We start from the raw sequence: 12,616 nt of genomic DNA, 5'->3' as shown, positions 1-12,616 counted from the left end.
AGTTTATTTATTAGTGTCACGAGTAGGCTGACATTAACACTGCAATGAAGTTACTGTGAAAATCCCCTAGTCGCCACACTCCAGTGCCTGTTCGGGTACACTGAAGGAGAATTTAACATCTAGTCAGTGCATCTAACCAGCACATCTTTCGGAGGAAACCGGAGCACCCGGAGGAAACCCACGCAGACACAGGGAGAACGTGCAGACTCCGCACAGACGATGACCCAAGCTGGGAATTGAACCCGGGTCCCTGCCGCTGTGCTGACCACAATGCTTGCTTCTACACAAGTCTCTGTCCAGTCCATTACTGACTCTAGTTTCGGGTCAGGTATCTCTTTGCTGTGAGTGGGACTGTTCCCCAGTCCCACACTGGCCCTTGCTATCCCAGATATCCTGACATTACGTACATGATAAGCTATCTGTCACAGTGCCTGAGATCTGATCCTATTATCTACAGCATAACGGAATATCGGAGTATAAAACAGGTTGCTGTATCCAATACCCCTGCTTTGCATCATTACCTGAGACAAATTTCTATCCCATTCTCTGCCCTCTCATGTGGGTATAAAGATCCCAGGCAGTACTTCAAAGAAGATTTTGGTAGTTCTCCCTCTTCTTCTAGCCAATAGAACCATCGAACACTACAGCTCAGAAACAGGCCTTTTGGCCCTTCTTGTCTGTGCCAAACCATTTTTCTGCCTAGTCCCACTGACCTGCACCTGGACCATATCCCTCCACACCCCTCTCATCCATGTACATGTCCAAGTTTTTCTTAAATGTGAAAAGTAACCCCGCATTTACCACTTTATCCGGCAGCTCATTCCACACTCCCACCACTCTCTGTGTGAAGAACCCCACCCCGACAATATTCCCTTTAAACTTTTTTCCTTTCACCCTTAACCCATGCCCTCTAGTTTTTTTCTCCCCTAGCCTCAGTGCAAAAAGCCTGCTTGCATTCACTCTATCTATACCCATCAAAATCTTATACACCTCTATCAAATCTCCCCTCATTCTCCAGGGAATAAAGTCCTAACCTATTCAATCTCTCTCTGTAACTCAGCTTCTCAAGTCCTGGCAACATCCTTGTGAACCTTCTCTGCACTCTTTCAACCTTACTTACATCCTTCCTGTAATTAGGTGGCCAAAACTGCACACAATACTCTAAATTTGGCCTCACCAATGTCTTATACAACCTCACCATAACACTCCAACTCTTATACTCAACACTTTGATTTATAAAAACCAATGTACCAAAAGCACTCTTTACGACCCTATCTACCTATGACACCACTTTTAGGGAATTATGTATCTGTATTCCCAGATCCCTCTGTTCTACTGCACTCTCAGTGTCCTACCATTTACCTTGTATGTTCTACTTTGGTTTGTCCTTCCAAAGTGTAATATCTCACACTTGCCTGCATTAAACTGCATCTGCCATTTTTCAGCCCATTTTTCCAGCTAGTCCAAATCCCTCTGCAAGCTTTGAAAACCTTCCTCACTGCCCACTACATAGTTATCCCTTAACCCACATCTTCAAGACTAGAATAGCTGGTCATTGGCGTTTGTTGGATCTGATTGGTCACCAGCTTTCCTGCATTGTAATGACTACCCAAGCCCTCTGGGCCTCCTGGTGCTATATAAATGCAAATCTTTCTTAATTTAGGGTGCTGCAGGCTCCGGGGTTTCTGATTAACGTTTCTGACTCTCGTCCTTTCAGATCACGTCGCGGGTCTTCTTTGGAGAGCCAGGCCTCTGGTTCCATCACCTGGATCTGGACGGTGACAAAACGACAATCCTACACGATGTGGATGGCTCGGTGTCGGAATTCCCCGGAGCCTACATCGTTAAGTATGATAACTGGCTGCTGCGGCACGCGGATTGTATCGACGTTCCAGACTGGAGATCGGCTATCTGCAGCGGTCACTACGCACAAGTAAGAATGTCCACATTTCCCAGGTCTTTCACAAAATCATTGGGCAGAGGAATTGTAAGTTGTTGGAGATCTTGGAAGGGGTGGGGGGTGGGGGGGGGAGGTGGGGAGAGGGGGAGTGGTCATGCCACAGGATTGGTAATCCAGATGACCAAGCTTTTTGGGTTAAAATTCCACTGTGGCAACTGAATTGAAATAATTAATAAATCCAATTATTTAACCTGGAATGAGTCTCAGTAATGATAACCGCTATCACCCATTGTCGTAAAAACCCATCTGGTTCACTAATGGCCTTTTAGGGAAGGAAATCTGCCCTCCTTACCTGGTCTGGCCTACACGTGACTCCAGGCCCATGACAATGTGGTTGACTCTTAACTACCACCACTCAGTACCAGAGCAATTAGGGATAGGCTACAAATGTTGACTTTGCCAGCATTACCCATGGAAGAATAAAGAGGAAAAAAAGGCCCAGGATACCATGCAAATAGTGGAATACTAGAATAGTAGAATACTTATAAGATAATGAAGGGGCTAGATAGGGTAGAGGTAGAGAGATTCTTCCCACTTAGAAAGGGAAACAGAACTAGAGGGCGCAGCCTCAAGATAAGAGGTGAGGGGGCGTTTAGAACGGAGTTGAGGAGGAACTTCTTCACTCAAAGGGTGGTGAATCTCTGGAATTCTCTGCCCGTTGAAGTGGTGGAAGCTGCCTCACTGAATATATTTAAGTCACGGGTAGATAGGTTTTTGACAGACAAGGGAATTAAGGGTTATGGGGAGAGGGCGGGAATGTGGAACTGATCCACTTCAGATCAGCCATGATCTTATTGAATGGCGGGGCAGGCTCGAAGGGCTGGATGGCCTACTCCTGCTCCTGTTTCTTATAGAACATAGAACATAGAACACTACAGCACAAACAGGCCCTTCGGCTCACGAGTTGCGCTGATCACATCAACACCTACCAATCTATAGACCTATCTATAACCCCCATTCCCATTAAACCCCATGTACTCATCCAGAAGTCTTTTAAAAGACCCCAGCGAGTTTGCCTCCACCACCACTGACGGCAGCCGATTCCATTCACTCACCACCCTCTGAGTGAAAAACTTACCCCTAACATCACTTCTGTACTTGCCTCCCCGCACCTTAAATCTGTGTCCTCTCGTAGCGACCATTTCAACCCGGGGAAATAGCCTCTGAGAATGCTCTTATGTTCTTATGTCGAATAGAATCAAACTTTCCTGTCCAGGCAGAAGTGGAATCTCTGATTTAACCTCCAGTATAACATCAAATTGTACAATCATTAATTAAAAAGGAAATATTTCATGTAATCCTACACACAGCCATAACGTACAAACATTGCACTCTGACATTACAGCACTTACTGCAGTTGAATCAAATAAAATCAACAAAAACCAGCAAGTTACGTTGACATGTTGTAATTTAATAAGCTTTTGGCACTGTCAATAAAAGGCCTCTTGAACAGCTTTTTCTTGGCAATAGACACTCTAAAGTAACAATATCTACAGATCCTCCCTGTCTCCAAAGAGACAATTACATAACTTTGTGATATCAGAGTAGACATAAACATCGATGCCTTCTATATTTGGGACAGCTCTCCCTGACATTCAATAAATCTTTCCTCCCCAGTCATTCTGGTTCATAGAATGGGGCAGGCTTTATCAAAGTACATTTTTCAGTTCTATTCACTTATGTTCTGAATAGGAAGAGTTACAGATGCCTCCCCTCCGACAGAGAGTGTAGATTGACAACCTGACAGCTCTATCTCCTACCTGTTTTCCTGACGGGGTTGCAGGTGCAGGGCACTTACGTTCATTTTCATTATTCTCTCCAGTCCCCCCTCGGCTGATAGAGGTGCTGCACAGAGTGTGCTGAGTGCCTCTTTGCACAATACTGCTTCATTAACTGGGAGCTGGGGTCAATCTGCTTACTGACTCAGTGCCATTTGGAGGATAATTGCTTCAACTCTGATGTTTGTTGGAACCCAGGTGTATGTGTGGAGAGAGAAAGCAGGTGTAGTTCAAGTGTGTATAACAGATCTGTCATTGGAAACACAAGGGAGAATCTGATAAGTTCCAAAGAACTAAAATTCAGGCAACTGCAAAATAAATACTTTATCCTTCATCCCCAACACTGTATCACATCCTCAATTTGAATAGATTGAAATCAATGTACTCTCATGGGCCTTAATATCTCCCTGTATTTATAAATTACTTAGACAAAGGAATAGATAGTCATATATCTCTCCTAACATATAGCAGTATAAAATTTTTAAGTTTATTTATTAGCATCAGATGCATTGACCCAAACAGGTGCCAAAGTGTGGCGACTAGGGGAATTTCACAATAACTTAATTGCAGTGTTAATGTTAAACCTTACTAGTAATCAACAAGTAAACTTTACTTTTACAAATAGGCCTACATTAACACTGCAGTGAAGTTACTGTGAAAACTCCCCAGTCGCCACATTCTGCCGTCTGTTCGGACACACTGAGGGACAACTTAGCATGGTGAATGCACTGAGCCAGCACATCTTTAGGACTGTGGGAGGAAACCAGAGCACCCAGAGGAAACCCATGCAGACACGGGGAGAATGTGCAGACTCTGCACGGACAGTGACCCGAGCTGGGAATTGAACCAGGTCCCTGGTCCTGTGAGGCAGCAGTGCTAACCACTGCGCCACTGTGTATAGGGAGGCCATTCAACCCCTCAATCCTGTTCTGTCATTCAATTAGATCATGTCTGATCTGTACCTTAGCTCCATTTACCCACTGCAATTTCCCAGCCTGGAATACATTTAACCTCATAAGCATTTATCATTTTTGTTTTGAAGTGTTGAGTTGTTCCTGAACCTCACCAGCCTTTTAGGGAAAAGAATTCCAGTTTCCCCCCAGCCTTTGTGTGCAGGTTGTAAACACCCAGCTGGTTCACTGCCCTCCTTTGGGGAAGGAATCCTTCTGATGGAACCCAATCCGGCCCCTCCGTAACTCAGCCTCGCACCAGTGTGGTTGATTCCTAGCTGCCCTCTGGAGTGGCTGAACCAGCAATCACTGGCCATTCAAGATGCCCACCCTGGGGCAGCTCTGGGCAGTTAGCTGTGAGCATTGAAAGCCAACACTGCCGGCGATACCCACCTGACCAGGAATGAAGAAAGACGACAATCCTCCCTGCCTGAGGATCTGGTATCCGGAACGTGATTGGAGGATCTGGTATCCGGAACATGATTGGAGGATCTGGTATCCGGAACGTGATTGGAGGATCTGGAATCCGGAACGTGATTGGAGGATCTGGTATCCGGAATGTGATTGGAGGATCTGGTATCCGGAACATGATTGGAGGATCTGGCATCCGGAACGTGATTGGAGGATCTGGAATCCGGAACATGATTGGAGGATCTGGTATCCGGAACGTGATTGGAGGATCTGGTATCCGGAACGTGATTGGAGGATCTGGCATCCGGAACGTGATTGGAGGATCTGGTATCCGGAACGTGATTGGAGGATCTGGTATCCGGAACGTGATTGGAGGATTTGGCATCCGGAACGTGATTGGAGGATCTGGTATCCGGAACGTGATTGGAGGATCTGGTATCCAGAACGTGATTGGAGGATCTGGCATCCGGAACGTGATTGGAGGATCTCGCATCCGGAACGTGATTGGAAGATCTGGCATCTGGAACGTGATTGGAGGATCTGGCGTCCGGAGTGTGATTGGACGATCTGGCATCCAGAACGTGATTGGACGATCTGGCATCCAGAATATGATTGGAGGATCTGGCATCCGGAATGTGATTGGAGGATCTGGCATCCGGAATGTGATTGGAGGATCTGGCATCCGGAATGTGATTGGAGGATCTGGCATCCGGAATGTGATTGGAGGATCTGGCATCCAGAATGTGATTGGAGGATCTGGGAATTGGAACGTGATTGGAGGATTTGGCATTTGGAATGCAATACGGGGATTGGCTGTTTGATTTAGACAATTTCAGCCTCCAGCTCCATTAACACTATTGAGATCGAATGGTTCCTCTGTGTGTGAGCTGATTTTATCCTGACACTACCTCCCCTAGGTGACCATCTTGAGAGGCATCAGAATGCAATCTTTTCTTTCTCAATCTCCATCTCATTCTTACCGTTTTCTGTCCAAAATCTTCAGTCGGTGCAGAACATGTTTAAACTCTCTTGTCTAACCCTGTATTTGGATCGGGATAAGCAGCCAAGGAATTTAACACCACCACCCAGCGTTCAATGTTGACTCGATGAACTCTGTCTGCCTTCTGCACTTTCCATAACTTTGTCAATCAGTAAATCTCCACTTGGAGGAACGGGAGGACAAGAGTTCCACTGGTTGCTATGGTGCAGCAACCCCATCATCATGTTTGTGAAGTTTTTTTTCTGTTATCTCAATCAAAATCACGCATTCCTTCTTAAAAATATCCGAGGAAATAGAACATAGAACATAGAACATTACAGCGCAGAACAGGCCCTTCGGCCCACGATGTTGCGCCGACCAGTTACAAAAACAATGACCCACTAGCCTATACCAATCCCTTTTCGTCCATAAACCTATCCATAGATCTCTTAAACGCCCCCAAACTAGACGCATTTACAACTGCAGCAGGCAGGGCATTCCAATCCCTCACCACCCTCTGGGTAAAGAACCTACCCCTGACATCCGTCCTGTAGCTACCCCCCCTTAATTTAAAGCCATGCCCCCTCGTGCTAGCTTTCTCCATCCGAGGAAAAAGGCTATCACTATCCACCCTATCTAAACCTCTAATCATCTTATATGTTTCAATAAGATCCCCTCTTAGCCGCCTTCTTTCCAACGAAAACAACCCTAGATCCCTCAGTCTCTCCTCATAGGACCTCCCCACCATACCAGGCAACATCCTAGTAAACCTCCTCTGCACCCTCTCCAACGCCTCCACATCCTTCTTGTAATGCGGGGACCAGAACTGCACACAGTACTCCAAGTGCGGCCGCACTAGAGTAGTGTACAGTTGCAACATTACACTGCGACTCCTAAATTCAATCCCCCTACCAATAAACGCCAAGACACCGTACGCCTTCTTGACAACCTTATCTACTTGATTCCCAACTTTCAGGGATCTATGTACACACACACCTAGATCCCTCTGTTCATCCACACTATTCAAAGTCCTCCCGTTAGCCCTATACTCGACACATCTGTTGCTCCTACCAAAGTGAATTACCTCACACTTCTCCGCATTAAATTCCATCCGCCACCTCTCGGCCCAGCTCTGCAACCTATCTAAGTCTCCCTGCAGACTATGACACCCTTCCTCACAATCTACCACACCTCCAACTTTGGTGTCATCAGCAAATTTACTAATCCACCCAACTATACCCTCATCCAGATCATTAATAAAAATTACAAACAACAGTGGCCCCAAAACAGATCCCTGAGGCACACCACTCGTAACTGCACTCCATGATGAATATTTACCATCCACCACCACCCTCTGTCTCCTATCTGATAGCCAATTCCTGATCCAACTTCCTAGATTACCCACAATCCCATACATCTGCATTTTCTGCAGAAGCCTACCATGGTGAACCTTATCGAACGCCTTACTAAAATCCATGTATACCACGTCAACTGCCTTACCCCCATCCACCTCTTTGGTCACCTTCTCAAAAAACTCAATAAGGTTAGTAAGGCACGACCTACCTGCTACAAAACCATGCTGACTATTTCTAATCAATTCATTACACTCCAAATAACTATAAATCCTATCCCTAATAATTTTTTCTAAAACCTTGCCCACAACAGAAGTAAGACTCACCGGTCTATAATTCCCGGCAAAGTCTCTGTTCCCCTTCTTAAACAATGGGACAACATTCGCTATCCTCCAATCCTCCGGGACTACACCAGAGACCAATGACGACCTGAAGATCTGAGCCAGAGGCTCTGCAATCACCTCTCTAGCCTCCCAGAGAATCCTAGGGTAGATCCCATCCGGACCAGGGGACTTATCTATTTTCAGCCCCTCAAGAATTTCCAGCACATCCTCTTTATCAACCGTAATACTGTCTATTTTACACCCCTGCAACCCAATGTCCTCCTCAGCTATATTCATGTCCCCCTGCGTGAACACCGAAGAGAAATATTGGTTCAATACTTCTCCAATCTCCTCCGGTTCCACACACAACTTCCCTCTGCTGTCTGTAACTGGCCCTAATCTTGCCCTGACCAACCTTCTGTTCTTGACATACTTATAGAACGCCTTAGGATTCTCCTTAATCCTATCAGCCAAAGTCTTCTCATGTCCTCTTTTAGCCCTTCTCAACTCACTCTTCAACTCCCTCCTAGCCAATCTAAAGCTTTCTAGTGCACTATCTGAGCCCTCCAATCTCATCCGAACATAAGCCTCCTTTTTCTTTTTAACCATCGACTCAACTCTTTTAGTGCACCACGGTTCCCTAGATCTACCAAATCCACCATGCCTGACAGGGACATACCTATCAAGGACTCGCAGTAGCTGCTCCTTGAAAAAATTCCACATTTCAGATGTTCCCAGTCCCTGTAATCCCCTAATCCAATCCATGCTTCCTAATTCACTCCTGATAGCCTCATAATCGCCCTTACCCCAGCTAAAATTGCTGACCCGAGGTTCACGCCTATCTCTTCCCATCACTAAGGTGAACGTAACCGAATTGTGGTCACTATCACCAAAATGCACACCAACTTCCAAGTCTAGCACCTGGTCTGGCTCATTTCCCAGCACCAAATCCAATATAGCCTCACCTCTAGTTGGCCTGTCTACATACTGAGACAAAAAACCTTCCTGCACGCTTTGTACAAACACTGACCCCTCTAGCGAGCTAGAACTATAGCAACTCCAATCAATATTCGTAAAGTTAAAGTCCCCCATAACAATTACCCTATTACTTTCACTCCTAACCAGGATTGTCTCCGCAATCCTTTCCTCAACCTCTCTAGAACTTTTAGGAGGTCTATAAAAGACTCCCAACAGGGTGACCTCTCCTCTCCTATTTCTAATCTCCGCCCATACTACCTCAACTGACAAGTCCTCATCAAACTTTCTCTCCGACACTGTGATACAGTCCTTGACTAGCAATGCTACCCCACCCCCCCTTCTACCTTCTTCTCTACTCCGACTAAAGCATTTGTACCCCGGAACCTGCAACATCCATTCCTGACCCTGCTCTATCCATGTCTCAGAAATGGCCACAACATCAAAGTCCCAGGTACTGATCCACGCTGCAAGTTCATCCACTTTATTGCGAATACTCCTTGCATTAAAGTACACGCATTTCAAACCCTGCTCCGCCCCACCCCCACTATGCCGTGCCTTGCATTCCCCAACTATGCCCCCCTCACTTTCACCCCCATTCCTCACTATCCCTCCCCCCCTCCGAATCAGTTTAAACCTTCCTGCATCGCTTTTGCAAATTTACCCCCCAGGATATTGATTCCCCTCTGGTTCAGGTGTAGACCATCCCTCTTATAGAGGTCCCACCTTCCCCAGAATGAGCCCCAATTGCTCAAGTACCTGAACCCCTCCCTCCTGCACCATCCCCTCAGCCACGAGTTCAAACTTTCCCTCTCCCTATTCCTCTCTAAACTATCCCGTGGCACAGGCAAGAGTCCAGATATAACTACTCTTTCTGACTTCGCCTTTAGTTTCCACCCCAACTCCATAAATCTTTGCTTAATATCCCCTTCCCTTAATCTCCCTATGTCATGTGTCCCCACATGAACTATAACTTGGGGTTGATCTCCCTCTCCCCTAAGAGTCCTGAATACTCTGTCCGATACATCCTGGACCCCAGCCCCTGGTAGGCAACACACCAGCCCAGAGTCCCTACCCTTACCTCCAACTCTCCTATCCGTCCCCATAACTGTGGAGTCCCCAATCACGAGGCCCAATCTCTTACCCCTAACCACCTGAGGCTTGCCAATAGGCTCACCCCCAGAGACCTGCTCCCTTTGGCTATCCCCAGTTGATTTCTCCTCAACTGTAGCCTCCAGGACCGAGAACCTATTTTGGAGGGGAACAGCCCCAGGGGATTGTCCCCCCAACTGCTTTTTGCCCCTCTTCCTGGCAGTGACCCAAGACTTATTCCTAGGAGTGACTATCTCCTTATAACTCCTTTCTATGTCTGCCTCCACTTCCCGAATTATACGGAGCTCCTCTAATTCCCCTTCCAGCTCCTTTACACGCTCCTCCAGAAACTGCAATCTAACACACTTCCCACAAGTAAAATCACCTGAAACACTGTGGGAGTCCCTCACTACATACATCCCACAGGAGATGCAGCTTACAGCCTGAACTGCCATCCCTGAATCAATTACCAGCAGAAAAGTAAAAAAAAAACTTCCCTCACACTTATAATTAGGTTAGAGGAGGTGGAAGGGTGGGATTCTCTACCAGTGTAGAGAATCGGGAATCCTCTCTGCACTAATTTATAGTGTTAGGGGCACGAGAAAAAAAAAACTACAACTACCGGTAAGCGTCCTAGTGACGACTTCCGGTTTCTAACTAATTTAAAAAAAAACCGCCGAAACTCGCGACTTAACACTAAAAATAAAAAGTTAAACGGAATAAACAGAAAAATATACCTTATTTTTGCCTCCTCGCACGCCCAAAAATCGCTGCCTCTCGACTCAGCTCCACAGGAACAATGTATAATCTGACTGCAGAAAGTGGCCAAAAGATTCCTGACTGAGTTAACCCCTGCTAAAAATAAGTTGAAGAGTTGAAGAAGGGTGAATTGGTCTAACCCTCAACTGGAATATTGTGTCCGGTTCCGGGCACCATCTTCTCAGGAGAATGTTAGAAAGAGTGCGGAAAAGATTTACGGGAATGTTTCCAGGGGTGAGGAACAGAATGGAGCTGCTGAGATCATTCTCCTTGGTTGAGGGATTTGATAGAAGGATTCCCAGTCACGGGGATCTGGACGGAGTGGCGAGGGAGACAGCGTCTTCGTTGGCAGAGAATTAGGGACCATCGATTTAAAAGTGAACAGCAAAAAAAGCCAAAGGCGTCATGGGGAAAGGGTGTTGTTAGGAGCTGGAATGCACTGCCTGAGATTGTGATGGTGTTAGATTCAGTTGTGGCTTTCAAAAGGGAATTGGATAATTACCGAAAGGGATAAGATTTTCCGGGTGACTTGGGGGAAAAGGACTACCCGAGTTGCTCTTGCAGAAAGCAAACATGAATACGATGGGCTGAATGGCCTCTTGTTGGGCAATGACCATTCCATGAGTACAAGAATTAAGAGCAAGTTCAACAATGGGCTGTGGCCCTCCATCAGGAGAAATATTTTTGAACAGTAAGGAAGCACAAAGCATGACCTTTCAATCCACCTGGCTTCATGGGGTCAAAGTGTTAGGGTAGGAATTTCCTCGAGTTCTTCCCATCTGCTGCCGGATATTTAGAGGAGAGACTAACATTCCAATGGGAGGCCGGGGAACATTGCGGACGTCCCAGTTTTACCTCAGTTGCGTCAGAATTTGACTGTGCCAGGTCATGGTGCGTCCTGGGACCACATATCAGGAACGCTTGCACTCCCGACACACGACTTTTAGCAGAGTTGGCACAACAGAGGTTTATCCCAAACTGTTGTGTTTCTTTTTCACTGTTTTAACTTTGTTGGGAGGAGCTTGCAGTTTCAGGAATGTAGGAATGTAGGACTTACGAGCAGGAGTAAAGCATTCAGCCCCATGGGCCTGCTTCATCATTCAATAGGACCCCAGCAGATCTCACTGTGGCCTCAACCCCAGCTTCCCAACCCCTGCAACATACCAGCTTTAAGCTCAGACCAACGCTCAGGAATATAACCAGATAAAAATTTACATCAAACCACAAAATGAGGTGTGAGGTTTAGTGACTAGAAATGTGGATAAAGAGAGTGCAGTTAAGGAACAGTCTATTTGACTTGACTATTGTCACATGTATTAGTATTCAGTGAAAAGTATTGTTTCTTGCGTGCTAAACAGATGAAGCATACCATTCATAGAGAAGGAAAGGAGAGGGTGCAGAATGTAGTGTTACAGTCATAGCTAGGGTGTAGAGAAAGATCAACTTAACGCCAGATAGGTCCATTCAAAAGTCTGCAGGGAAGAAACAGTTCTTGATTCAGTTGGTATGTGACCTCAGAGTTTTGTATCTTTTCCCTGTCGGAAGAAGATGGAAGAGAGAATGTCCGGGGCGTGTAGGATCGTTGATTATGCTGGCTGCTCTTCCGAGGCATTGGGAAATTTAGACAGAGTCAATGGATGGGAGGCTGATACAAGTGATGGACTGGGCTCCATTCATGACCCTTTGTAGTTTTTTGTGGTCTTGGGCAGAGCAGGAACCATACCAAGCTCTGATGCAACCAGAAAAAAATGCTTTCTATGGTGCATCTGTAAAAGTTGATGAGAGTCATAGCTGACGTGCCAAATTTCCTTAATCTCCTGAGAAAGTAGAGGCGTTGGTGGGGCTTTCTTGATTATAGTGTCGGCATGGGGGGACCAGGTTGTTGGTGATCTGGACATCTAAAAACTTGAAACTTTCGCCCATTTCCACTTTGTCCCCGTTGATGTAGACAGGGGCATGTCCTCCACTGCTCTCCCTAAAGTTGATAGGCATTCGACAGGATGAGAGAGGGAGAGGGAGACAGAGAGACTAAAGTTG

At 46.2% G+C, this 12,616-nt stretch overlaps 1 protein-coding gene across 1 annotated transcript in view; it reads left to right on the top strand.

The window, feature by feature from the left end:
• The window catches only part of cemip (cell migration inducing hyaluronidase 1), a 252,790-nt gene that overhangs the window by 223,604 nt on the left and 16,570 nt on the right, over positions 1-12,616 (top strand). Inside the window, exon 22 of the mRNA XM_080214375.1 lies at positions 1,718-1,933. Coding sequence (XP_080070501.1) covers positions 1,718-1,933 — 216 coding nt within the window. The remainder of the gene's footprint in view (positions 1-1,717; positions 1,934-12,616) is intronic.

The sequence above is a fragment of the Carcharhinus amblyrhynchos genome, chromosome 28 (assembly GCF_965287045.1).
Source record: "Carcharhinus amblyrhynchos chromosome 28, sCarAmb.v2.hapA, whole genome shotgun sequence".
In the NCBI taxonomy this organism is placed as follows: domain Eukaryota; kingdom Metazoa; phylum Chordata; class Chondrichthyes; order Carcharhiniformes; family Carcharhinidae; genus Carcharhinus; species Carcharhinus amblyrhynchos.
This window is presented reverse-complemented; position numbering and strand designations above follow the sequence as displayed.